Source organism: Lepisosteus oculatus, chromosome 12 (assembly GCF_040954835.1).
Source record: "Lepisosteus oculatus isolate fLepOcu1 chromosome 12, fLepOcu1.hap2, whole genome shotgun sequence".
Taxonomy (NCBI): Eukaryota; Metazoa; Chordata; class Actinopteri; order Semionotiformes; family Lepisosteidae; genus Lepisosteus; species Lepisosteus oculatus.
This window is the reverse complement of record NC_090707.1, coordinates 3257749-3285474: the sequence shown is the minus strand read 5'-3', so window position 1 is coordinate 3285474 and position 27726 is coordinate 3257749. Positions and strand designations below refer to the sequence as shown.

Below are 27726 nucleotides of genomic sequence, written 5' to 3'. Positions count from 1 at the left end.
TTACTTTCTCTCACTAATCACAGCTGCTGCAGCTACCTGCTGCGATATGATGCACCCAGCGCCGGGGAACTTCACAATCAACTACAAATCCCAGAAGGCAGCCGCCGCGTTCGTGGACTACAATTCCCTGCGTGCCCTCCGCCGGTGTAACGTAGCCCTGTTCCGTGGTGGGATTGAAGGTTCTGGTAATCACCGATGCGATCAAAGAGCTGCGGCAGAGAGGCGGGGGACTGAAATCGTTTGGTATAAAATGCTCTGGTTTGAGGGCTCGATCCCTGCTGCCATCGCCTCGGCCAAACTGCAAAACTCCGTTTTTGTCGTCGTCATCACAGGTATTTCCCCGACGACGGGCGAGTACGCCGAGGAGAGAGGGGCTCAGGGGCCGGCGGAGAAGCAGGCCCCGTGTCGGGGATCGCGGTGATTCTCACCCCGGGCGCAGGCGAGCCGCGGAGATCAGCCCCCCCTATGGGGGCGACAGCCCGGGCAGGGGGCAAATAGGCACAGCCCACGGGATGTCGATCCCCCGACACCGCGTTTCCAGGCGGGGTGACCCTAACAGGTGGCTGGCGAGCCGAGAGAGAGAGGGGGGGGGGTATCGTGACCATTACAGATCAGCTGGCGAAAGCGGGGTTCGCGTATCCGCGACACTGAGCGACAGGACGGTATCGCTTTGTAGCCGGGAACCCCGGGCCGGTGACTTCCTTGTGCTACGTGGGGCTTAGCCATTTGGCGTTTGTCTAACAGCTCACGGAAACTTTTTTTGTTTTTACAAATGCGTTGCATCACGTCAGAATACCGAGGGGCTGGTTTTCCTGTAGTCTGGAGAACAGAGCCGTCGTAGGTGGATATTGACGTTGTTGTTGTTGTTGTGAACAAGGGCGATTCTGGGGTTTAAAGTAAAGAGACGACGCATCTGCTGGTTTGTGTTCGGGGGTTGAGTGTGCAGCATAGCCGACCTTCGACTACCCATCTGTCGGAGGTCGTCACCGTCACAAAACACGCACCTTTCTAAATAATAATAATAATAATATCGATTACTAAAGGGCTCTGCGTGGTGTATTTTGCAGCTGGAGAGTGTTAATGAGCAGCCGCAGTCCAGAAGACTGCAGAGGTGCGGGACCGTGGTTTTGTGATGTACAGAAAAAAAACAAAAAAACGACCATAAATTCTCGTAAAGGGGGGGTAGACGCGGGCACAGCCTCCCTGTCTCGGGTTTTGACGGGCGCTGCAGTGCGTGTGTGTGTGTCATCACCCGGGTGGCACAGCTTTGACTCGGCACTTTTCTAACCGTGGCTTGTGTCCTTCAGGGGATGACGAGCAGTCCACGCAAGTGATCTCCAGCTGGGAAGATGGCCGAGTCACGGAGGCAACGGGCCAGTCCTTTGTTGCGATTAAAATTGATGCCAAGAGGTACAGTATGGTGCCAAATGCAGATGCAGGCCTGGCGCAGTCTGGGATTCAGTTCATCACAGGAGAAGCATCTCCTGCCTGATGTGTAATTACTTACATTCGCTAAGGCTGGGCCCGGTGGTGATCAGGCTGGGCCCGGTTGTGCCAGGGGGCGAATGTCCTCTCAGGATAAGGACTGCATCGTGGCCAGTCCCGGTGACCCGGATGAGAAGCGCTGGTTCGGGAATTTTATGTGAATCTTGTCTCCAGTGGAAGCAGTTGGGGGGGAAACCCAGGTCTGTTACAATCAAGGCTTTGTTTTGTTTTTTGTGGATCACGTATTAATTAAACCTTCTTATTTTTCAGCGAGACCTGTGTGCAATTTTCCGAGATCTGTATCCTTTCACTTTAAGTTGTGTGTTCATCTTGGGGTCGCTCAGGAAGGCCCCTCTTCCTCCAGCTCTTTGTGGCCCAGTCGAGGCTTTGAGCTGCTGCCCCTGGAAGAACCGTTCTCCTTAACGCCCTTGTTCAAGACCCCGTGGTGTGCATCCCGTCCAGCTTCTTCATTGGCGACAACGGCATTCCTCTGGAGGTCATAGCTGGCAGCGTTCCCGCGGCGGAGCTGGTGAAGAGAATCGAGAAGGTCAAGCAGGTACTTCTGAGCCCCTTTCTCGCGGGACAGGTGCAGCCAGCTCCTTTTGCCCGCAGATATTTCCAGCTTGAGCGTTCGCGTTCTGCTCCAGCACCTGGCTTTCACACAATGTGCACGCCTCGTTTGGACTTCGGCCCAGAAGGGGACGTCCCTGGAAGGGGTGAATACTTTTGCAAGGTGCCTGTACAAGCAGCACGTGGCAAAAGTAAAACGTGATAAAAGATCTGCTGGTTTTTTTTTCATTCGTGGATCTCATCCTTTTGTTCCTTGGATGATCCCAAAGAACCTGCTTGCAAATCCAAGCTGGGTCCCCTTGTTACAGGCACCCACCACCCTTTGCTTAAAGAGATGTGTTCTGTTGTCAGTCTTGTCTGACTTCCACATGACCTCCAGTTATGCCCAGCTGTTCTTGTTTTACTGCTAAACATAAAGTAATCCGTTGGGGGTGAATTGATTGGTACCTTTAATGATTTCAAGTGCCTGTGTCAGCCTCTGAATTGATTGCTTTAACCGTTCCTTGTCTGACATTTCTCACTGAAAGCTTTTGAGTAACCTCTTAAGTGAATGCTAATGAGTGTCTTAAATACTGTAAACGAAGTATTAATATTTTTGGAGAATTCATTTTGATTCGTAAAACCTGAAGGAAGGTTACAAACAAGAGGTGGGCATTCAGCCAGTCTGGGTCATTTAGCTGCTTGGGTGTCTTTTAACGTTGTTGCTTCTGTTGAGACCGAGTGTCTCCTGGCTGATTGATGAGAATCGCACCCCTGTGTGTCACAGATGCACGCGCAGAGGCAGGGAGGACATGGAGCAGGACCCACGCCCCCGCCTTCCGTCGCCCCGGAAACAGCCACGCCGCAGGAGCCAATCAGTGGCCCTTCGGGAGCCGCTGAGCTAGCCGAGCCCCGCCCACTCGCTGCCGCCGCTGACGGCCCTGCCGCTCCAGCTGCTTCGAAAGGTGAGCTGGCACAGGCCGTCGGGACAGTAAAGCAGGAGGAACCCTCAGCCACTCTCCCTGAAACTGTCTTTAAGGCTGGTCAGTGTTCTAGGTACATAGATACTTTATTGATCCCGTGAGGGAAATTGCAGAAAAAGATTTGTACGAGATGAAGAGAAACCAGGGTGCGTGGTTTCTCAGGTGCAGTTAGAAATCTCGCTGTGCGTCTGCTTCTGACTGTTCTTCCTGCTCTTTTGGCAGAGTCCCTGTCCAGGCCTGTGGAGGACAGCACAAGCTCTGGTCAGATAAGTCCAGCAGAGGAGTCAAGCGCCTCACTTGATGATGCATCCGCTGGTTCCCAGCTTGAAGATGATCTTGGTGTAAAGGTTGAAAGGTCAGTTTAAAATGAATGGGGAAGTCTGTTCTGCTCTGTTCCTGTGGCATGTGCCTATAACCCTTGTGCAGAATAGCCTGGTCCTGTACATCTCTGGATCCGCAGTAGTGTTCCAGCATCCTAACAGTGTTGCTGAGGTGCCTGTTGATAGATCGTGTTCAAGTGGAACTAGTATAGTAAGTAGTATTTAAAAAAGACTTTGCTTGCATATGCAATCTGTTTGGGTTTGAAATGTGATTATTACAAAGAAAAAAGGTTAATGTGTATTGTGTGAAGTAATTTTCACAATTGGCCTCCCGGGAGAGGATGGCTGCACAGCATTAAAATATCAGGCTACAGCATGTATGCTTGTACGTTGTTTTTGAAACATCCGTTGAAGCATTTTGACATCTGGCAGTTTGCTTCTGTTAAGGCTGCAGTCGGACAGCCTGTCCCTCTCGCTGCTGTCTCTCTCGGTGTAAGTCTGTAAGCGTGCGGCCCTTGTACTGGACCGGAGAACTGCAGTTTTAAAGGTGGTGCTTTTTTTTTTTTTTTTTACAGACTGACAAAGAAACTTGAAGAGAGGCGGGAGCAGAGAAGAAAAGGAGAAGAGGAGGTATTTGTCTTCAGAGAAATCTTGTCTTTTAGAACCTAGGAAGCACAGCATTTCATACATCTCTTACAGTCACCTTACAGCTCTTGATGCTTTCTTGTTGTTGTTCCGTGTCGCTTACAGTCCCTGAAATGTGCCCGTGTCAGAGTCCACCTGACGAGACCTTGTCAGAGCGATTTCCTACTTCGGATTCTGGCGATCGGACAAAGAGACTTGTCGATCTTTCATTGAGCTTTTCTTTGCCTTTGAACAGAATGAAATTCAGAAGGAGTTTGAGCGCAGGAGGTTGGGGAAGGAGATGCTGGACTACAAGAGGAAGCGCGAGGGGGAGAACACCAAGCGCATGCTGGAGGAGAGGAATCGAGAGAAAGCGGAGGAAAAAGCAGCAAGGGAGCGCGTCAAGCAGCAGATCGCCCTGGTACGGGACCGCTGCGGCCAGGGAGGTCTAACCACTGGGGGCGGAGCCGAGAGGACTTGTTGGCCTGGGGGTGGGGTCTAACCACTGGGGGCGGAGCCGAGAGGACGCGTTGGCCTGGGGGTGGGGTCTAACCACTGGGGGCGGAGCCGAGAGGACGCGTTGGCCTGGGGGTGGGGTCTAACCACTGGGGGCGGAGCCGAGAGGACGCGTTGGCCTGGGGGTGGGGTCTAACCACTGGGGGCGGAGCCGAGAGGACGCGTTGGCCTGGGGACAGAGCCGAGAGGACGCGTTGGCCTGGGGGTGGGGTCTAACCACTGGGAGCGGAGCCGAGATGATGTGTTGGGATGGGGGTGGGGGTCTAACCACTGGGGGGTGGAGCCTAGAGGATGTGTTGGGCTGGGGGCGGGGGTCTAACCACTGGGGGCGGAGCCGAGATGATGTGTTGGGCTGGGGGTGGGGGTCTAACCACTGGGGGGTGGAGCCTAGAGGACGTGTTGGGCTGGGGGCAGGGTCTAACCACTGGGGAGTGGAGACGGAGAGGATGCGTTGGGTTGGAGGCTGGGTTGAGGAGGGCATCTGTTGGGCAAGTGGCAGGTTCTAACCACAGGGGGCAGAGTTGGTAATGGCTGTCGTCGGGTTGGAGGTGGAATTGAGGAGGAGACCTCTGGGGGTGGTGCCTTCTGCTAGTTGTGTAGTAAGTAGCTAATTGCGATAGGGATGTCATCCGCCGGTGTCTGGCCATCTTGTCCCACACTCCCTTGCCCTTTGGGTAAATGAAAAGCTGCCCAGCCATGGCATCTGGACACGTGACCTGTGTTGGTTGGAGTTCACTCCTCATTTCCCTTTGTCCTCCCAGGACCGGGCGGAGCGGGCGGCTCGCTACACGAAGACCAAGGAGGAGATGGATGCCGCGAAGGCAGCTGCTCTGCAGGCCAGGCAGGCTGAGCTGGACGCCAGGAAGGAGTCCTCTCTGAGAGAGAGAAGGTGCAGGACCGCTGCTCCTCGCGTACCGCACACAGCCCGCCTGACCAATGAGTAGTATTGGTCAGAGCGCCTTGTAAAAGAATAATGCTGCTGTCGCGTGATCAGGTTGGGAAACGGGTGATCGGTTGGTTATGCCTGGTGAATGTGTGTAATACTGTTTGCTGTTGGCGAAGAGCTTAGGGAGCAGGACACATGCAGGGCATTGTCTGATCATTGATATTTCCCCATGGCTTGTGATTTCCCATCACTGTGTTCCTGCAAGAAGTGTTTTTTATTAAATTAAATAACTCAAACAGGAAGACTGTCGCAGGTCACTGTTTAAAACTGACCAGTGCAATGATACAATGATACAAGCTGTTGTGGGAAGTGGAGAGTACATTGAGCCCACGTCACCCCCAGTAGTAAGTCCTTGCTTTCCTCTGGCAGTGCGATAGCGAGGATACAGTTCCGGCTGCCCGACGGCTCTTTCTTCACCAACCAGTTTCCTTCGGAGAGCCGACTGGAGGAAGCCAGGCAGTTTGCAGCTCAGGTCTGTGTCTTTGTTCAGAGATTTGCTGTGAGCCCATGACATTGAGGTGCTAGACTGAAGTGGATAATGAAAAACCAGCTTAAAAAAATAAATGCTACGGCACATTAGCAAAGTGGCTGGACTTCTGGGCGATCCTGAGAAATGCAGTCAAATTCTCATTTAAGAGGAGGCAAATATTATGCGATGGGGTTGCTCTGCTACATTTTCAAAGCTTCGACTTTCGTTAAGGGCAGAAGAGCAGCACAGTAGTAGTGGGCTTTGCTGCCTGATGCCCTGGTTTAATTCTGAGCCCATGCTGTCTGTGTGGAGTTTATATGGTCTCCCTGCCCTGTGTTGGCATGGGTTTCCTCCCACAGTGACAGACTGGTAGGTTAATTGGCCCCTGTAAAACTGGCCCTGGTGTGAGAGTGTGCGTTGGTGTCTGTCCCACAGCGGACTGGTGTCCCTTCCAGGGTGTGCCCCGCCTCGTGCCCGTTGCTTGCTGGGATAGGCTCCAGCTCCCCGGGCTGCGACACTGCACTGGATAGAGGTTAGAGAACGGATGGATGGGCTTTCTTTAAATGTGCGCTTTGATTGTCTTTTCAGGAGGTTGGCAATAAATACGGCAATTTCTCGCTAGCAACCATGTTCCCCAGAAGGGAGTTCACTGGGGACGACTTCGACAGAACCCTGCTTGAGCTGGAGCTCGCCCCGAGTGCCTCGGTCGTGCTGCTGCCGGTGGGTGTGCAAGTCTGGGGGTGCTGGATGATGTTATTTGTTTCCCAGTTTGGTCAAAGTGCGTTTATTAAATTCACTTTGCAGCACAAGTCCCTTGTAACTCTGTGTTCAGGACTTGTGTTGCACTGAACGTCCAAGGTTTAATTTGAAACTGTCAGGAAGAAGCAGCAGAGAGATGGTGTGTAAGACTGAGAGGGTTTGATATCGGTGAATAATCATGTATGGATCCGTTTGTTTAATGTTGTCACATAAGGCCATGTCATTTGTAATTAACCCTAAGCACATAAAAATGTTTAAGAAAAATTCAGCTGTTGTATACCCCCCCAGGAACAGATTTACCATCTATCCCTTAGTTACAACATCATAAGATCTATACAAGAACAGGTTGGGAATGACCCTAGTCTGAGTAAAAGCGTCTGCATTTCAAAGCGTTCCCCGAGGTTGTGTCAGGGGCTCTTCTGAAGCGGCCTGGGGTGAAGTGTGCTGGCCGTGGCAGAGGAGGAAGGGGTTGTGAGAATCCTTTCTGTGCCCTTGCAGCAGACGGGGAGACCCGCGAACACGGTGGTCCAGGCCTCGGGCGGAGGGCTGTGGGCCGTCCTGGGGACACTCTTCTACCCTCTGCTGGCCGTCTGGAGGTTCCTCAGCAGCTTCCTGCTCTCCAGCCCCCCGCCTGCAGGGCCTTCCACGAGACAGGCGCCCCAGCCCTCCACGTCGGCGGCAGCGGAGCCAAAGAGGTGGGTGCGTCTCGGGGTGACCCCGAACCCCCCTCGCCCACCGTCGAGGAGCTGGGGAACCAGACCTCTAGCGAGAGTGTGGTGCTGATGCCCCCGGCATTTCGTGAGGAATTAAAGGAATATCTGCTACAGGAGTTTGCCTTCCAAAGGGAATTGATGTTACAGGGCTCCCAGGAAACAGTTGTACAGTAAAAAAAAAAATACTTTTAGGAACTTCGAAGGAATTGTGGATATGTGCTTTTATTAAAATCCTTAATATTAAATAGTTATTTTCTGATGTTGCTGTTTTTTTCCTTCCTTTTTTTTTAAATTGTCTTCCCTAGAGAGACAGTCCGGAAAAGAGTTCTGGAAAAACGTACAGAGGACTTTAAAAAAGATGGAAAGATCTACAGACTAAGGACTCAGGAGGACAATGAGGATGATAACAACACTTGGAATGGAAACTCTACGCAGCAGATGTAGCTTGTTGACACCTACTAATGTGCAATAATTTTTCTTAATCTGTTTTGAGTAATTTGTAATACTGATCAGTAAGGGGTGACTTTTCTGTACAGACCTGGAAATGTGTTTCCACCTCCTTTGCATGGGTTAAAATAATCAAATGACTCTTGGCTGGCTTGAGCACCAATTTCTTTAGTTTTAATTTGACGCTGATTATCTAACTCTTCCTCATTAGAATATAGAGAAAGCCACCGCGCTTCATTGAAATGCCTGCAAACTGGTGATGAGGAGCCTTGTCTGTGTGGGTATCTTGTGAATTGGGTTGTCATTACAACACACGGCACAGAGTTCCAACGGCTGTGGGATCTGTGAAATGCCTGTAAGTGACGCAGCACGTTTCAACCTCCCGCTGAAGAAGACCAGATTGATTCCGAAACCGATGTGAAGGGATATCATTTAACACGTTTCTTTGATTATGTCCCCTTATGCTTGTATAGTCTTCCTGTAAACAATTGGTATCCTTTACAGCTCCATTCAATTATAGAAATAAAAGGTTTTTCAGCAAATCTCTGCATTTGTTTTTACTTGTTCTGATCTAGTTCTTTGAACAGGGCGATCAGGAGCCTGCTGAGTCTCAGAGCTCTCCTGCCCGGCTAATGTGAGGGTTTGAAATGCAATGGTTTGTCGTGATTGTAACTAGTGGTCATAACTTATTGGTTCTTGCTTTTGTCAGTGGCAGATGTTGCTCTGCATTTCACTGCAAATAGGCTCTTGAAAAATTAATTGGCAAACATTTTTTTTCCTCTTTTTATTGTCATAATCTTTCATACCTGAGATTTCTATCAGATCTGACTCGAGATTCAATGCTGTGCACTTGAATTTTGCAGAGGCACAAATGAAGTTCTTCCTGAATCAACATATATTGATAAAAATGGTTAATGCAGTTCATAAAATTTGTCAAAAACTACAGTACCAAATGTTGTACAGGCTTTAGTGCTTTGAATTACAGACTACTTAGAAAATTAGAAAAGTTATTGCCGGTTAACATACCCAGTATAAGATCAGAAATCCTATGGATGGTCTGTATCAGCTTGTTCCTGCTGCCCTGAGTGAGTTTGTTCAGGACAATTTTTTTAAAACTGAGCCTCAAAGCAGGTGGCTAGTCTATATGTGAAAAGCGCAAAAAATGTAGTTTCTTTTAAAACAGGCTAACATTTAATGATGTAAAACTGGGTGCTGAAGAATATTGTTGCCCCTGAGAAATTGCGACTAGCCTGTAACTCCTAAGACAATCAGAGTGTAGACTTGTACAGTGAAAGCTAGAGGCTTGTTAACCGTTAAAGAGTGAGAAATAAAGTAACAAGATGTCAACTTTAACAGAAGCACTTCGGTAAGCGTGTAAAAAGAAAAACTGGACTTTTGTGCTGTGCGGATAGGCATAGGCTTTCAAACTACTTTAAACGTTATGAGGTACTCTGGGTAAGCGCCAAAGTCGCAAAATATGACAAATATAAAGGGGGATGCCACTTTGTCCACAGCGCAGTCGCACAGGTCTGAGCGGGGATCGCCGGCGTTGACGGGCGCCGGTTCCTTCATGTCTTCGTGACCTTGGCAGAGTTTTCCTGTCAGCACTCTGGCCCTGTAAATGTATTTGTAGCCCTGCTCATCCGGGTTGGAGTAGGTGTCATCACAGGAGTAATAGGCCTCTTTGGCAAAGTACGTTCCTTGTCCGAACTTTGTAGCTGAAAAAAAAACAAGCATTTCTGTCTCGGCTTCCAGACTCCTCCGTCAGAGCTTACGAGAGGCTCATCACACACACCATCTCCAGTTCCAGTATGTGCATTGCTAGAATTTATTTTAATTTGTTGAATATTTTACTCTCAAGTACCATTTTTTAAAACTCCCCCTTCCTGTGCCACCAACCAACAGATATAACTATAAAGCAGTTGTTAGTTTAAATGTCGTTGTAGTCGTTTTAAAGATTTTTTCAAACTTTTTCAAGTTTTTGAGACTTGTTTAGCAATCTTCGGCAGAGCGGTGGCTCTGTGGCTCAGGATCTGCGCCTGTGGCTGGTAGGTTGCCGGTTCAAATCCCACAGCCAGCAGAGGAATCCTACTCTGTTGAGCCCCTGAGCAAGGCCCTTAACCCCAACTGCTCCAGGGGCGCTGTACAATGGCTGACCCTGCGCTCTGACCCCAAGCTTCTCTCCCTGTCTGTGTGTCTCATGGAGAGCAAGCTGGGGTATGTGAAAAGACAATTCTTCATGCAAGTCATTGTAAAGGGTGAATAAAGTGATATTATTATTATTATTATTATTTAGTTTTCCCAGTCTTCTACAGGCGACTTGTCACGGATCGGCCAGCAGGTGGCGGTCTTACCGTTTCTCCCACAGAAGCTTCTGTTGAAGCCGGTTCTGTTGATTTTCTGGCAGATATCCTGCGTGGTCCCGTGGTAAAGTATCCTCTCATTCGCCTGGGTGGGGTATTTCCTGTCGACCGCCTGCTTCCTGACGGCGTACCTCTGCCACTGCTCCCGGTTCTGAATTCTCTCAATCTAAATTAATAAAGAGACGCAGCCGGGCATCCAAGTTAGATCTGTATCATTATTCCCCAGGCTGCCAAGAAATCTTAAAGCCTTTATTTTCTTTCTCTTTGCAGATTCCAGTTTCTGAATCTGTGAGACCTAATGAGAATGAGCCTCAGGCTGATTTTGAAATGCACGTTAATAATACCCTTGGCCATCTGTAAGTATTTGCTGTTAATACATATTTACCTTTACCACTTCCACAGTCTTCTTTGACTTTTGTACAGCTGCTTTGCTGGATATCACAAACTCCTTTGATATTTTGCAGAATTCCTCAGATTTCGCCGAAAGCACAATTATTTCCATGTCTTTTCCCTTCATATCAGTCCATGTCAAGGGAAGCTCGATGATGGCTTAAAAAGGCAAAAAACAAGAATTAACAGCGATACAGCCCAAAGCATGGTGGGAGCAGGGAACAAGCTGCCCAGCTGTGTTGCTTCGTTCGAGAAATGGCTGGATGAGACACTGAGGCCAATTAACTACCAGCTACAAACCAATTCAAATTCCTCCTCTGCTTTGTAACCCTTCTTACGGCCTTGATAGAGAAGAACATTGCCAACCAACTTCTAAAGAAACTTTCCAGAGCCAAGATTACGTGGAGTTTAGGAGCGGATTGTGATCTGTCCCTACAGCGCATTCGACTGACCCACCTGTCTCCGAATCGGTCAGAGTGGTCCTTTTGATTTTGAGAACATTTCCCTTGCTGTCCGTTTGCTGCATGCTGACGAAATCCACCGTGAACGTCTCGGCGTTGCTCCTGTACACGTGCCTTTTCTCCTTATGGTAGGCCAGTTCCAGCTCGTAATTGATGTGCGCGTCGAGGGCTGTCGTCGTGCCAGATTTCACCACCTCCCAGCGGACAATGTTCTTCATCCTCTCTCGGTCCTGCGCCGCGTTTTCTCGCTCCTTGGCCTTCTGGAAGAACCCGCTGATCTCCAGCACCGCTGTCAGAACATCGTCCGTCTTCCCGGTCACGGTCAGCTTGCCAGCCCCTACCTCAAGTCTGACCTCGTGCCTCCTACTCAGGGAGGCTATCTCCTGCTTCTCCTGCTCCAGCAGGGAGTCCAGGTGCGTGGCATCCACTTCCTGGCTGCTGCACTCTCCTGCGAGCAGCTCGTCCAAGCACCTCTTCACCTGGGCGAGAGCCTGTCTGGACGCTCCACACACCTCGACCGTGGCGACGGGGTGTGTGACCAGCTCGGCCAGGCTGCCCAGGCTGGTGTGGGGCACGATGGCAGGGGCTTTTCTCAGCGAAGGATTAACATGCGCTGAAAAGACGGACAAAGGGGAAAACAGTGATGAGAAACGAATCAGATAAGACCTGTTTTATTTCTCGGTTTAAACTACTCGAACATTGCTAACTGTAATGTGATCCGAGATCAGCCTTTCTTTATCGTACCGTAGAAATATTTGCACTGTACTGGAAATGTTGGGCTAATTGTCATTATTAGTGTTCACCTGTTCACAAAATCATTTTGTGATGTGTTATCAGAAGCTGAGAGCCCAGAATCAGCAACCAGCATCAGAAGACAGCTCGGAATACATTGCTACAATGAACAGAAACAAATGTTTTTGTTTCCTAAATAGGAATATCCATGAAGCAGATCCTTACATGCTGCCTTCAGGAAATTCAGATACTGATCGATCCTCATCAGTGTTCAGCACTTGTAATTTGTCAAGTCTTTCCATTTCAGTGCGGTGCACTACTCCGGACACCCACCGTGCTGCTTGGGCTGAGGAGTGACTTTCTTAAAACGTTTCATGACCTGTTCAAACTCCGGCATCATCCCGGGCTGGAATATCACCAGACGGATCACGTTCAGCGAAGGCTTATAGTGCTCAAGAGCGAAGAGACCCACGGCATCTATCATGGCAGAGGCCACTTGAGCTGCCCCTAAATTTCCCGCTCCTGGGGGAAAAAAAAAAACAGCCAATCACTCACACAAGCTCTCAAGGACGACCTGAGGCCCGGGATTGTAAGCAGGGATTTGGGACCGAACTCTTTCGTGCTGGCGACGTTTTGAGCGCACAAACCGAGATCCACATTGCTTTGGTGCAAACTAGTCCTACAATAATTAGCATTTTTCGAAAGTCAAGAACCGCTCGTCTTTCGTTATGATTTCATTAGGGAGAACATCATCCATGAATGAATGCTTGGTGAGAAATGTTTGGCTGAAGCCTTCTGGCCACAGGACATTCAGAGAGGAGGGAACTGGGGGGCAGGGGGGCAGAGGGGCAGAGGGGCAGGTGTGAGGTGGAGGATGGATGCTGTGGCGAATGTGAAGGGAGGTATTTGTGCTTGATATATAGAGTCAGCTCCCGTGATGATGGTGACGATGAGCTGTGTGAGACTGACGTGTCGTTATCCCTCCTGAACTTTGGTCTTCAACCCAGCCCACAGAAAGATACTCCCGACATGCAGATGTGAGGAGAATCGCAGGTGAAGGTTCATCTGAAGGTGTTGTTCGTTACCTGTTCCGAGTGCCGGAAAAGATACTGACTGAATCTTCTTGGCTTCGCAGGCTTTCAGCACTTTGCACATGGACACGGTGATGGCACTCTCTGTTGTCTGCCCCACCATGTGCACGATGTGCTTAGCTGGCAGTTTTCCAGCTCCGGTAAATGCAAAGCCGTCACTCGGCAGAGTTCCTGGCAGGCGGGGAAAGGAGGTATTTCAGATACACCATAAGAACCTTTGCAGAATTCGCAGTGCATTATAAAGACCCCCTGTTGGGATGTGTCTGAGCTCCGAAGGTTAGACGGTAAGGCGCTTGATTGGTTACGTACCGAGAGCTGTGCACTCGTCCACCACCGACTGTCCTGCGGCTTTGAGGATGGCCGCAGACACCCCTGCAGGGAGCAAGCGAACACACCGTCACTTTCACCTCGTCTTGCACACAAGCTTGCAAGGTCTGCTCAGTCAGGGCTTCCATCCCAGGTGCCAGAACTGTAAGGACGCCGCCGTTTCGCACTGCCCTGTGACGCAGGTCGATGAAGTAGCCCGCTCGCCTACCTGTGTTTAAATCGAGGGTGGTTGTGGTGCTGCTCACAATGGCATCAGTCCGCTCCTTGGTAATGTCACCACACACTGCCCTCACCTTTATCCGTCCAATCAGTATTTCAATACTGTTCACTGCTGGGGAGGAGCCTGTGGAGTCGAAAGCACGGGAAAGGAATCTTGCGTGTTTGTATCTGTACATATGGCATCTGAAGAAGGAAAAAAATTATCCTCACCATCATCTTCATCTTCAGTCGCCGACTCAGAGCTGTCACTGTCTAAAGCACCAGAAACAACCTGGCACAAGGCACAGGGAAGGAGTTATACAGAGCATGATCACTCAGAAGCACAGTCATCTGTTCAATTTAACACATGATTAAGACGACAAGCACACTTCCTATAATCACAGTAATCATCCGAATCTGAAGCGACATCTGACCAGAAGTCTCTTCGACTGTCAATTCAGCCCAGCTGAATTATCGCCTTGGTTTTTACATACCAGTGTCTTCAGGACCCACTGCTTCAGCCCTTTCAAGACGTCGTTCAGAATGCTGTCCTGTGCCACAACGATGTAGATCAGCTTCAGGACGGAGGGGCTGTGCCGGGACAAGTGGTCCTCAAACCCCTGCAGCATGGCGGCAATGACATCCCCCGCCTGCAGCCCGCCTCTGCCTAAGAAGAGAGGGGCGCCGCCCTGTAAGTCCTGCCACGGCACAGGCACGCCCAGGAGCGCCAGGGCGCCACGAGAGCCGTCCTCACCAGTGCCAACAGCAGGGAAGGAGACGGTGCTGACGCCCCTCCTCTCGCACTCCTGGAGGACCCTCTCCACCTGCGCCCGGACAGCTGCTGGGGACTTGGGCCCCACCATGTGAAGGACGAGGTCACAGTGCAGCGCCCCGCCGCCGGTCACCACCACCCCGTCTTCGGACTGCGGCCCTGCGCCAGGGGAGAGGGACCCGGAGCTCAGACAATCTCCCGGCTTCAGCACGGCGTATACTGCAGCGTACCTACTCTGACACTCCGCAGCACTACAGCTCAGTATAATTGCATCCCCAGCATTTGACGATCTGATTTAATTTTAGTCCCGATCTGGGTAGCCCAAGCATGTTGATTGCACTGTTACGCTGCAGTATTTATTCTATTAGACAGCAAGCTCTTATTTATGCACTGCCATTTCCCTCACGGGATCAATAAAGTATCAATCTATCTATTCAGAAGTTAAAATAGAAGATTATGTTTCAAATTAAAATTTGCTGAAAGCTTATAAGTTTAATTGTAGTGATGGTCATTAATGGGGTCATTGTAAGTATTTTTTTCGGAACTCACCAAATGCTTTACATTCCTCTATGACTGAACTTCCAGCAGCTTTGAATATAGCACCTGAAACTCCTGAAATAAACACATTCGAGTTAATCACACAAAGCAGAAAAAAGTGTGAATTTGACCAGAAATAAATTTCAGACCCAAGTTTAACTTTTCAAGACTTCTAGGAGAGTGAAGTTTTAATTATTACCTGGAGTTTATTCCTACTATGCTATTCAGTCTTTTTAAAAAAAACTTGTAGTGTAGTGTAGTTTGCAAAAAGGAAAAAGGGTGATCTAAACTTCCATGTGTGTTGTTGTTTGTATAGGTTTTGTTTCAGAAGCTAAGTTTAAATGATGAATTAACACAGTTACCTCCCATTAAGTTCAGTTCTTTGTTTGTAGAATTGACAATCCCTCTAACAGATTCACAGGTGATATCTCCTTTCTTGACTTCCACTGTAACGTTGCAGACTTTTACTTGAGAAGGGAATTGTGTAGAGGTTACATTCAGGTGTCCTAAAAACAAAAGTGCATTTAGGTTTAGCAACAAAAAGAATCGTACTTACAACTCAGTGAAGACGCTTCTGTATGTGTTAATACTGATATAGAACATTTAATGACGTTTTACTAATGTGTCTTTCATTATTCATATAATAAATAGCAATCGCATGTAAGCCTGGTCTAAATTACTTGTACCCTTTGAAATTAAAAGCCACAATGCTTCTTACAGCTCCAGTTTTATTCTGTTGTAAAGTAACCTCCCCAGAAATACAGTATGCACCTTTCGTTCAAAGAATATTAATTTAAGATTACTGTAGATTTGACAAATCTGCCACAGGCTTCATTGTTGAGTAAAAGACAGAGATGGCGTTTGTGAAAGAGTCTGAAGGCCGAAGGAGAGGCTCACCTTGGCTTGCGGAGAGCTGTGTGGAAAGACTCTGTGCTCCAGCACTGGGAGACTGGGGGCCTGCCTGGATGTAAGACATGTCAGAAAGATGCCGTCAGCACCATGAAAACAGAATGTACAAACACAGCCGTTACAATTACTGTGTGTCACTACTTCAAATGTAAGGGCTTCATAAATTAGCATTATTGACTTTTTTCATTGTTTTACCCATATTACCTGCTTTATGTAACCAAATTACGTGGAAATGCCAGTTTGTATTCAACAGACTCCTGTCTGTTCAGCTGCTGTGGGAAGCTGCAGGCTCTGTGCAGGCTCCGAGCAGGCCCATAGCAGCTGAAGACCAGGTACAAGTGGCTCCTGCCTTGTGGATTGTGCTAATCCTTTCCTTCACAGCACCTGCCTAGGGTTCACAGGCAGCAGTGCTCAAACTGGACAGAGGACAGACAGACACAGTTCCCATTCCTGAGACCCCCGGTTCACAGGGGTCTCCACCAGAGTCCACCAGCAGGAAAGAGCCCAGAATCCCCAGGCGTGTCGAGGGAGGTGAGAGCCTTCAGACATTTACCTTCGCATTCCCTGGGAGCTTCTGGCCTCTTTGGGCAAAGTAATCTCGGAACGAGTCGTAAACCGGCTGCTCAAAGGCGATGACGCGCACAGACTTTATGCTGGTTGAGCCTGTCTTGGAGAAGTGCTGTTCCAGCCCCTTCAGCATCGCTTCGATGGACTCTTTGTGCCCGATGCCTCCTCGACCTGCAATACGGTGTAACACATCGCCACGATATTCAACGCGGAGCGGGGGGGAAACAGAAACGCCCAGAACTTCATCACTTTCAGTTCACCTGTGCTGCTCGTCATTATTGGTTTGCCTTGCAGTCAGGTTGGCGTGTTGGTGTTCATTAGATTTACTGCCTTCCTGTACCACAGTACACACAGTGTTATCTGCCCACAGCTATCCCTCTCAAACACAGAGCTCGTGGTGGGATACGCGGCACATACACTACGGGAAGTTGACTGAAATCTTGACTGAACCGGAGAATCTACCTGCCCAAGGAGCCCCGATCTCCTGCAGGTCGGCTCCACGCAGGCGGGCACCCCCTTGCACCCCCCCGCCGGCGAGGCCTCACCTGTCCCGACGGCCGGGAACGAGACGCTGGCGGCGCTCCTGCGCTCGCACTCCTGCGCGGCGCTCTCCACCGACGCGGCGATGCCCGCGGCGGTGGTGGGGCCCACCATGTGCACGATGTGCCGGCACCGGAGCTGCCCCGCCGCCGTGCTCACCACCCCGTCCGCCGGCTGGGCGCCTAGGGCGACAGGGAGGTTCGTCTTCCTTCACAAGTCCGCAGGACCCGCGCTTAACTCGTGCGAGCTGAAGCACCGAACACCCCCCCCCGCCCGGGATGACACGTCGAGTACGCATGGAAGACGAGCCACACGCTCTACGTATTCCTTCCCACGCGGAAATAGCGCGGAATAGCGTTCGGTAAATCTGCAAAATATTTGTGCTCCTTACTCTCACTGTGTCAACATCCATGCACACAGCTGCAGCGATGCAGGCGCCCGTGCAGTACTGCACATACATGCACAAGGAGCAGAGCTCCTTCTCAACCTGGACCATGGGTCTGGCATCTCTCTGTTCCAGTTTGTTAGTCACAATATCAGCCTAGCGTCTTTATCAATGTGTCAATTTAGTCAGAAGCTCCATAGCTTGACTGCCAGTCAAACCTGCGCGTGTTCAAGTACCTAGTTTAGCACATTCTTCGACTACAGACTTCCCGGCAGCTTTCAGGATGGCCCCAGAGACACCTGTAATTCAAAACAATAATGTCAGTATGTCAATAGCTAATAATTTACACACTCGCAAGCGAGTAAATGGAATATAATTAAATGCGACCGAGTTTGAAAATTATTAATCTGAAAATACTATATCAGTTTAAAAACTTGGTCATTTTTATTTTAACATTTGGGATGCAATCTTTCCCAGCTTCCTGTGGCAGGATAGCGAATCATCATGCCTGATCAAACACAGCAGAGTGCGAAAGTTTAACAACACACATTTTCACTTGAACAACACTAGAAAACTATCAAAAATATTACATCCATAATCAATCAAATGCTCTTTTACTTAATGAAGTGCTTCACTCTAAAGTAGTATAAATATTAAACGATCCATCCATTTTTGAACCACTTTATCCATTTCAGGGTTTCTGGAGCCTCTCAGCAAGCAACGGGCACAAGGCAGGGTACACTCTGGATGGGCTGTCAGTCCATCGCAGTCCGTGCCAGCTTATCACTATCATTTTCACTAAGTACTTATTAAATGGAACTGTTAAATATACAGAACATGGAAAGACGAATTTGTTTTTAGTCCATTTTGGTAACAAACTACCATTAGTGGATGTGTGCTTAGAAATTAGAAATGAGACTGGAAGCAAGCAGCGTTTAACGGTTTCTGACATGACTAGTGTGACTAATGGGCAAATGACTTATGGGACTCATTGTGTAGCACTGGGATTAGACAGAAACAGTTAGCAAAACTGGGACCAAAACATGAGGCTTGTGATATAACCAAAATAACATTCTCGCTCCACTGTATGAAAACACCACTTTCATAAAATCCTTGTTAATCCCGGTAGCGTTTCATTTGTGAGCAATGCAATCACATTACTGAAACAAACTGAGGGGTCCTTTGAGCTAGTCTCCATTGTTAAAAGAGTTACTTACCAGTGTTCAGGTCCAGAGAGCTGTTAGTCGAGTTCACTATCACATCCACGGTCTCTCTGGTAATGTCTCCCTTCTGGAGAGTAACTGTTACACCTCCGACACTGACACTCGGGACAGCTGTAGGAGAGACAGACAGGACACACGTGCACACAAAGTAGAAACGTTTTTCTAGGAGACTGTTAGGCACATTTATCTCCCTGGTGTACTCCTGGCATTGCATAAAATCTCAGAATAACAAAATCAAAAAACAACTTTACAGTTTTCTTTGCTTGGTGGTCTGAGGTCCCAGCCTTCAGCCGAGACATTACACTGAGTGAATAATCAAATTCTCTTTGCCTGCGTGATCTCAGTGAGGAAACAGGCCCAGCAAAGTACATCAGTGAAAAGAGTGAAAAGCCTCATTTAAATCTCCTCACTGCAGTGGTGGGACTGTGGTGAATTTCAAGAGAAGCAGTGGTGGCTCTGAAGTGTGGAGGTAACGATTGAGAGGCCGAGAGGGGCAGGCGCGGGGTTGAGTACAATCGGAGTCGTACCGCTCAGCAGGTGGGGATGAAGGGTTGACTTCCTGTACAGAGTTGCTGAAATCGCAGGAAGGGAAGGTGCTCTTTTGCCCATAGATGCTCTACCAGTCTGCCCCTGTTTCAGAGACATAAATGTGACACACAGGAGTTATTCTGATGTGCTTCGTTCTCTAATATCATCAGCGATTTTATTTCAAGCAGGTACATTTTATTTCTCAATGATCTACATGTTTCAGATCAGCTCATGCAGTGGTTTAATTCCTTGTTGAACAGCGGGGCTTTCAGGAATTTTCGTGACTGTATTTTAAAGTGTTTGTAAAGAGGGATGATTAATCAGTGTGTCTGGCAGATTTTTATCAAATCCTCTGTCTCTAAAGTAGTTTTTAGCCCAGTTAGTTGGTATTTTTACATTCAGCATTTAACCCCTTTCTGTCACAACAAAGTACTAAGAAGTCTCAGTCTTGAATACAGCTGCTAATGTCTATGTGGTGATATTTCTTCAAGAGCAATGGAGATGATGATTTTTATAGCTCCCTTTCATTCACACAATCATCCACAGGACACCCTTTCCTCATCGGTGCGACCTTCATCACAAGCGTCCCTTCAACTGTTCTGCGCTGCCTTAGCTTTTGTCATCAGCAACTCTGTTTCACCCTGAAGGCCAGCTGTGCTGTCTACCCAGCACAAAAAAAAAGAGACTTAACTCATTGGACCTCGTTTTAAAACACCTTTGTGTTAGGATTTGTTATCGTCAGACGCTGAAGTGTCTGGGGTGCTGGGAGAGACTGGAAAACCCAGACGTTCAGGGGGAAAACCCTGAACCCTGAAGGTCACACAGGAATTCACAACCTGTTTACTTGCTTCTGTGGCAGCCGCAGAACAACTTGGGTGAGGCTCTAATCCCAGCTAAATGCTTTTGTTTCCTTATCTCAGCACGAAATACACCAGAGATAAAATAGTAAGAGCTATCGCTCTGTGTATAGTCCTGTACTTTATGCTGTTCTGTTTGCATCAGATAAAGGGGTACTCTATAAAATCAAAGACTGTCTTTAACAAGTCTTCTGTTCATAAGGCTCTTGATTTCTCTCATTCCTCCTCCCTTTCTATCCTACACCAATCTAGCACTCCCGCAATATCGAATACGACAGCACTAACTAATGCACTCTGCGCACGTATACACAACTGCACCTACCATTGCCTTGGCGACACTCTGAAATTCCTCGACGTTCCGGATGTCTGACTCCACCACCATGACGCTCCTCAGGTGGCGCGCGGCCTCCCGCTCGCGGTCGCAGAACGCCAGCACGGCCCCCATGACCACCCTGGCGCTCTCGGCCGCGGGGAAGCCGAAGCCGCCGCACCCCAGCGCCGGCAGGGCGACGGAGCTGCACCGCCTCTCTTCGGCCAGCTGGAGGCAGCGCAGGACCGCCGTGTGCAGGAAGGCGCTCTCCAGGGGCTGGCCCCCCACTCCCGCGCAGTTGCACTTGCCCCATACGGGCAGCACGGCCAACAGGAGGACTTTGGAGGGCAGATTGCCGGGGCTGGAGGGCACCACCTCTCCAGCACGCAGAGCCTGCCTGGTCTTCAGGAGGTCGTCACAGGGGTCCTTAACCCGAGGCCCCCCGGCGGCGAGCAGCTCCCGGGCGACGGGGTTGTCGAAGGCCAGGCTGCCGTTCACAGGGCACACCAGCGCGTCCGCCTGCTGCCCCGCCACGGCGCCCTGCCGCACGGACAGGTCAACCACCCCGCCTATCCTGACGCCGCAAGGCGGGCCGGAGCTGGGCTTGCTGGCGGGCTGCACCGAGAGCCACAGCGCGCACCCCAGCTCCTTGGCCCGGGCCCGCAGCGAGTCCTCGTGCTTCGCCAGCGCTCGGGACTCCCCTGCTGCCCCGTAGGCGTGCTTCTCTGACACGACCACGGCGATCTGCTTCCTCACGGCGGCCACCGCGCCTCGGATGTGCTCGGCCGCTGCCGTGACCTTCAAGCAGGGGGCAGCAGGCGCGCGCAGCGGCAGGATGGTGACAGCCAGGGCCTTGATTTCAGGATTGTCAGGTAACTTCATGTAAGCATCGGCGAATTCCACCTCGTGCGCAGAGTTGAGTGGGATGACTTCCGTAGCAGGCATTTTGTTGTCCAAGTATCCCTTCAGCTTCTTTGCAGCATCAGCCACCAGGTTTGCATATCCACATATTGAGATCTGCATATCTGCTTGTGCGATCCTCACACTGCCTCCCACCTCTGCTTTAAGTTCGCCGAGAAACTGCTCCCACTTTTCAGTCTTGGCGACTTGAGCTTGGTCCGAAGTGAGCCTGATGATCTCCTCTGTCACAGACTCCTGCACTTTCTCCACAGCTCTCTTGATGTCCTTCTTCTCAGCGAGGACCTGGAAGGACTTGTGGCTCAGAACTGTGGCTGAGATGCCATTCCGGGCAAAATGATCCTGCACAAACTCCTTCACGTCCAGAGACTTCAGAAACTCGGTTTGGCAGGCGGAGAGGTTCAGAGTCTGAGCGACAAGCTTCTGCCGAGTCTCGCTGACGAGTGACTCTGCCTGTTTCACTTTGTCCCGGTGGCCCTTCAAGCACAAGGCCAAGGCAGACTGGTCTTTCGAAAGCTTGATATCCACGAGTTTAGGGAAAACCAGATTGCACAAGAAATCCAGCTCCTCTTCGCTATCCCCCATGACCCTGCTTTCCACAGTGTTCCTTTCTACCTCCAGCTCTGCGCCTGCCTCCTTCATCAGGAGTTCTACTTTTCTTTGAAGGCTTTGAACCTCCTCCTGCAGTCCGAGGACCACAACTGAGCTCGTTGTGCTTTCAAAGTGGACATTCAGGTCAGGGGAAATGCAGCTCAGGCACTTGGTCTTAATTTTCTCCCACACCGCTGTCTCTGTTTTCAACTGAATTATACGATATTTATCAAGAAGGGAATGTACTGTCTGTCTGGCATTCCTTTCCCAGCTGGGAGCAAGGCGGTGCAGCAGGAGGGAGTTGCTTTCAGCAGTGATTTCTACCACAACCCGATCAGGCTGTGGGGACCCCTCGAAATGAACCTTAGCATAAACCTCCCCTAAAGCTTTTTCAAACTCTTCTGTGCACTTGGCCCTGCTCGTAATGTAGTCCAGTAGCTGTCGATCCATGGGGATGGTTATTTTACTAGGAAGATTAGGCAGTGGGGGGGTTTGTCCAGTTAAAGCCTGTCCTAAACTGCTGTAGTACAGGTGGGCAGTCATCTTGACCCCACATAACACATGTGGTTGCTCAGAGACTCGCTGTGCATCTGTTAAATAAAAACAAGGAACTGATGATTAAATCTGCAATACTGAAATGGTTGAATGTCACTAAATACGCAGACGATGGATAGATCTCATCCATCCATTATCTGAATGCCACTTATTCCTGGACAAAGACGAGGCAGTTCCCTGACCCTGAAGCCCAAGACAGGTCTGCACCCTGGACAGGACACCTGTCCACCACAGCTCATGAGCACCTTTATACATATTTGATTAGTCTGTTATTTCCCACTTAATGGCGGATGTAAACGGTTTTGTACTAAGAGGCAAGGACATTGTTATTTAATAACTTACCCTGAGCAACCTCAAAAGCAATAATGATGCTTTCTCCTTTTGTACACCATCTCAGTGATTTTATTTTCCCTCCTTTACTTCTTTTAGGGTTGGAAAAATACAACTGCAGGGTGTCTTCTGTGATGGCACTCATCTGTCCTCGGACCAGGACTGAGTCTGTGACTTCCAGCCGGGTGACGGTGATCGCATTGCCCTGCAGGTGTTTTGTGAAGCACTTCTTCAGAAAAGATTTAACATCTGAAGTGATAAAACACGGAACTTAAGAGAATCTTAGAAAGATGACAAAAAATCGCCAGTTTCTTTAAAAGGGGTTATATTTAAACAGCAGTGCAGTCTGCATTTTCAGTTAAAGACGACTGATGATAAATTTCAATTACAGTATTGATGAAAAAAATGCTAAAACATGCATAGGAAATAGTATATACAGTAGATAGATGAATTTATCTTGAAAGTTCAGAAAGTTCTACACTCATGAATCCCTCCTTCATATCACTTTTCATTTTCTGCACTTTGTTAATTTGCCTTCGCTTTACGTCTTGTGTCTAGAGTTTGCACTGAGCCTGAACTGCTTTTGTAAGACGACAGAGAGAACCCCTTCCAAAAACTTTAAATCTTTATATGTAAAGGATGAATGAATAGATAGGTTATAAAAGTGAGGGAAGGAGTTCAATATTATGAATGTACATAATTCAGTGACTGAAAGCTCTTAAAACACACCAGCATGTGGAAAGATGCTGCAGTAAGATAGATACACACATGTGTGTTTCACTGGTCAGAGCTGTCAGTGCCATGCTGATGAGCCCCACTAAGAGTAAAGCAGCAGTGTGTGGCTGCTAGCCGTGACTCCATACAGCAGATGAAGAAAGAGGAATCTGACCTCCAGCTCCCTCAATGCTGAGAAAAGGCCAGAGAGAATTGATATTCATTCCCATAACTCATAGAAACGAACAACTTTTCAGACACAGCTTAAAAGGTGTTCCTTGTTTGCTAGGAACACTAGGTGAAAGAATTGGGACATTGATCTGAGCGTGAATGAAACTCCAGTGGTTTTGTACAGAAGAGGCATGCTGCTGGCCTCGGGTCGCGGGGCGGCAGGTCACTCACCTAAACCCCCATGGAAAGTCACAGCTATGCCGTCAGGCAGCAGCTCCCAGGAGTGCGCTGCGCTTTTGCTACAGCTGTTGAGATAGACGGAAACGAACCCCGCCGGGCAGGTCTCCCCGAACCCCCTCAGGACGAACCTCCGGGGGTCGAGCCGCCTCTCCTCGGCCTCCTCATCGTACAGCTCCGCCCGCACGGTGGTGTGACTCACCGCGTGCTCCTTCCGAGCGAGGACTTTCTCCAGATCTGCAAGATGTGAATTGTCGTGGTGTGTGTGTGTCAAATAACCGCTCTCACGGCGATGCTCTGTGCTGACGTAAGGTGGGCTTTTCTACAGTGTTGCAGTGCAGACACTGGGAAAAGTATTTCCTATTAAAGGCGGTAAGATGTGCACACAGGCCCATGATATAATCATGACCTGTCGAGATACAGTATATCAACGTGAGCAGTTACTAAGAGGATGGGGCTTTTTAGTTAATAAAGGAATGTCACAGCAGATATAGTGGACTACACTGAAAGGTGACAGGGATTTAAATAAACACAATAAAATGACAGCAACTATTGTGTGGGTCACCTGAATGTTACAATGAATTAAACAAGATGTAGTATCTGATCACTTATTTTAGATGTTTCAGAGAATTCTCTATTCAAAGCCATGGAGACAGTCTACCTACAATACAGCAAAAATCACAACATATACCCACGAATTCTGTTTATGTTTACCAGAAATTCCTCACACTAGCTTGATGAGACCCTAGAGGAATCTACACAAACAGCCAGATATCTTTTATGGGTAAAATGCTTTGTGCTTGGAATCATGATCATGCTTCCTGTGCTGATCGCATTGCACTTCTCAACATTGAGTCTCAGCCATCTCGTGTTCATTTAGCACAGCCACAGGTGTTTGTGTGATCTCCTGTATAAACCAGAATGTAAGGACCTGATGAAGACTGGGCCTGAACTGTTCCCTCCAGTACTCTGGCCCAATGAGCCCGGTCAAATGGTGCCCCTCTAAAGATGACACACTCTTTTCTATTCACTCACCAGTATTATATCCTTTCACACACCTACCTACCTAAAGCTTTTAATTAGAAAAGTAACCTTTGATGATGAAACTTATCAAAGCCTTGCTTTAAATCGAAATATTTAATACGGAGTTAGTTAAGACATTCCTCCTCTGAATCCAATAGGTGCCACTATTTACTGTGTTTACCGTAAGAGCCAGGGTACTTCATGAGGCTCGGTGTTATACGCACCTTCCTTGTGAACACACCTCAGTATCCACCTGTTTGTCTCAAGCCTGTCGATTTCAACGTCTTCAGAGAACTGATCGAAATACAGCCGGAGGATCTCCTCGTCGATCGGGGAATCACTGCTCAGCAACAGGGAATTCAGCTCTGTGACTGGAGGAAACAAAAGGTCTGTAAGTCAGCAGACACCTTTGTCCTCAACAGGAACAACCAGAACAGACCTCAAGGTATTTTTGTCCAACCTCTGCTCCAGAGGTTCCTAATCCTGTCCTGGAGACCTACACGCTGCTCAGCCGAATGTTTTAATTAAAGCCTGAACTGAACTAACAAGTTGCTCCATTGTAGTATCTGCATTTTTTTTGATTGACTCAAAAGTGTGGTATTTTATTACAAACCCTCGGTTTCCTGGAGTAAATAGGGGGGAAGGGGTGTATGTTATTAAATCAAGAATGACATTTTTCAGTCCCAAAATACACCATTATATGAGAAACACACAGTATGTATACTAAATATACAATATTCTTCTTTAATCATTTTCACTTATTTTTTAATGATTACAATCAACACAGTCAATGAAATTTGTTCCTGTGCTGTTTTTATCATACATACACAACTCATGTGTCATATATATAAAGTATATAATTCTCTAAAGTATACGAAACATGAACAACACCCATCATATGCGACTGACCTATCCCTATAGGGCACCATTGACATTTTTGAATTTTAAACCTAGGTGCTATTTATTATTACCTTATTTTATTATGTGTATATTTCTCCTAATAGCAGCGAACGTCTGATATTTCTGACTTTACAGACAGAAGTCCCCCTTCACAGATTTTGTCTGAACACTGTTAAAGGGGCATCCATTAAACCAAAGATTTACTGTAGTTTAAAGGCAACCTCTGATGTTCAAGAACTGAAAACAATCAAACAGTTCAAATGAATCCAACGATGCACTTTTGACATTATTAACCGATCAAGGGTTCGAGCGTGTTAACTGAGAGCCGGGCTGGTACAACAGCCAACAGACTGTGAGCCCCGGGCCCTCGTCTTCACTGTGCTTTAAGAAACAGCGTGATAATCAATGCGTTTTAGGGGTCATCAGCTTTGTCTTGCATATTTCATGGGTGGCTGATATTCATCTGCATGCCTATTTCATTTGGGGTCAATAAAGAGGTTTGCAGGATACCTCTTGCAATACTTATGCAGAGTACACTTATTCTGGACTTATACTCGTAGTAGAGTAATCCTCTGTTTACAACTGGTGTGCAATATGTGGAAGTGGATTGGGCTATTTATCTACAGTATGATTCTGTAATATATATTTACACTTCTGTAATATGCTTGTGGATTGTGCAATATACCTGTTCTGTGCAATACATTGTCTTTGTGCACTGTACATTCTGGTTTATTTAGTATATTTTGTGTTGTGTGCAATTCTTTATACTTATATTGTATTATTGCTTACACTGTGCTGTGTTGATTGTGCCTGGCTGCTGTTGCACTGCAATTTCCCTCACGGGATTAATAAAGTATCTACAGTATCTGTCTAATCGCCACCTCCAACCCACGAACTGCAATGGTCTTCATACCTGCTTGACAAACTGAATGTTGTTCCTCATCACCGGGACTCTAAAACAATGAAAAAGAAAAGTCACTACAAACACATTATCAAGGGCTGGTTTGTTGTTTCCTCAAGTAAGGAAACACAGAATATTCCACCCAGTACAGGTTTATGTGGGTCATGAAAGTTCCCCTCTGTTGATCGTTAGTTCATCACTACTGTGACGACTTGGTTCGGAGAACTGGCCAGTTCCCACAGTTCACTCTTGAAAGTACAGAAGACAGAAGTGCCGGACGAGAAACGCTCGGACCTCTGACCTGTCCTTGCTTGGGGTGAGACTCACCTCGGTGCGGGACACTGCCGCACTTCTGCCCTGCAGGCGCTCCGGTTCCAGACGGGGGAGGCGCGGCGCTCCGGGGTCCCCACCTGTCTCCGGTAGGGGCTTGACACGTAGCTCTAGGGTACCCCATGTCTTCAGATCCACGCGATGGGTTCCTCTCTCCAGCACCTTGTTTTTCACTAAGAAGAGCAAAGTTAGTAGTGGGGAGGATAGAGGAAAGACGCACTCCTGTTCTCCGTAATAGGAAAACGCCATTGTTTTTCATTATGTACTTGATATAGTTTCCAACATCTTAGGCAATAACGTCCAATTAAAAAAAAACACATTTGAAAATATTTACCTTCTTCCTCCAGATAGACCAGCACAGCTGCTCGTCTGTCTTCGGGGTGATGTCTGATTTCCAACACTTCTCCTCCCGATTTTCTTTTATTTTTGAAGTACAAATCCAGTTTCGACCTGACACAACCGAAGTCATCGGGTAGACCTTCTAAAAGCAGCGAGTACGTTTTCATCGCCATTACGTTTTAATATTAAAAACGCAAAATCAACAAAGATAAAATACCAGACATTCTGCGCTACAAGTTGTTGTCCTGTAACTCTCAACTCCGGCAGTAAACCAAAAGTGAAAGATAAAAAGCGACCTTCCTAACTTCCTTGTAAATGAAGTACTAGACAAAATGGACAACCTCTCTCCAGTTGATATAGACATTTATATATATCAGACTGTGAAACTGATAGTGTATTTGTTGGAATATTAAAGTTCCAGTACAAACGTCTGGATAATAAAACTTCACACTAATTAAAAGCAGAATGTTCCTACAACTTTCTTAATGTATCAATCAATACTTTACGACGAAATGTTTTGCCAAAAAATGTAACAGTCGTCGAAAATATCATAAATGTTCTATATTGCTGTATATGAATAATAAAAACACAGATACAGTATAGCCAGACGGGGTGAGACCCATGCATTGGATGTATTTTAACTTAAGTGCTGCGGTTGTTTGTTTTATTCCTTCTGTTTTATCTGTAGGTAGCTCACAGCCCGGAAAGCCCCAGCT

At 48.1% G+C, this 27726-nt stretch overlaps 2 protein-coding genes across 3 annotated transcripts; one reads left to right on the top strand and one right to left on the bottom strand.

Annotated features, from left to right (window-relative positions):
* Positions 1-123: 123 nt before the first annotated feature.
* Positions 124-8353, top strand: ubxn4 (UBX domain protein 4). 2 transcript variants are annotated; one of them, XM_069196817.1, is made up of 13 exons: positions 124-332; positions 1308-1410; positions 1756-1784; positions 1923-2041; positions 2822-2999; positions 3240-3372; positions 3913-3967; positions 4218-4382; positions 5239-5366; positions 5793-5895; positions 6481-6612; positions 7153-7346; positions 7670-8353. In XM_069196817.1, the coding sequence occupies exons 1-13, from the start codon at positions 251-253 to the stop codon at positions 7806-7808; spliced, it is 1560 nt and encodes a 519-aa protein (XP_069052918.1). In that variant the 5' UTR covers positions 124-250; the 3' UTR covers positions 7809-8353. The 2 variants fall into 2 exon arrangements, with proteins under 2 accessions (XP_069052918.1, XP_069052917.1); XM_069196816.1 differs by having other exon boundaries at positions 126-332; positions 7150-7346.
* Positions 8346-27700, bottom strand: parp14rs3 (poly(ADP-ribose) polymerase family member 14-related sequence 3). Its single transcript, XM_015358500.2, has 26 exons — positions 27006-27700; positions 26669-26844; positions 26354-26393; positions 24765-24911; positions 23512-23754; positions 22408-22644; positions 20014-22100; positions 18834-18936; positions 18301-18417; positions 17320-17382; positions 16704-16880; positions 16145-16329; positions 15580-15643; positions 15045-15188; positions 14695-14757; positions 14128-14304; positions 13868-14040; positions 13605-13665; positions 13384-13518; positions 13158-13220; positions 12843-13019; positions 12091-12279; positions 11021-11638; positions 10560-10723; positions 10166-10340; positions 8346-9529 (listed from the first exon to the last, which is right to left on the bottom strand). The coding sequence occupies exons 1-26, from the start codon at positions 27181-27183 to the stop codon at positions 9234-9236; spliced, it is 6252 nt and encodes a 2083-aa protein (XP_015213986.2). The 5' UTR covers positions 27184-27700; the 3' UTR covers positions 8346-9233.
* Positions 27701-27726: the final 26 nt, after the last annotated feature.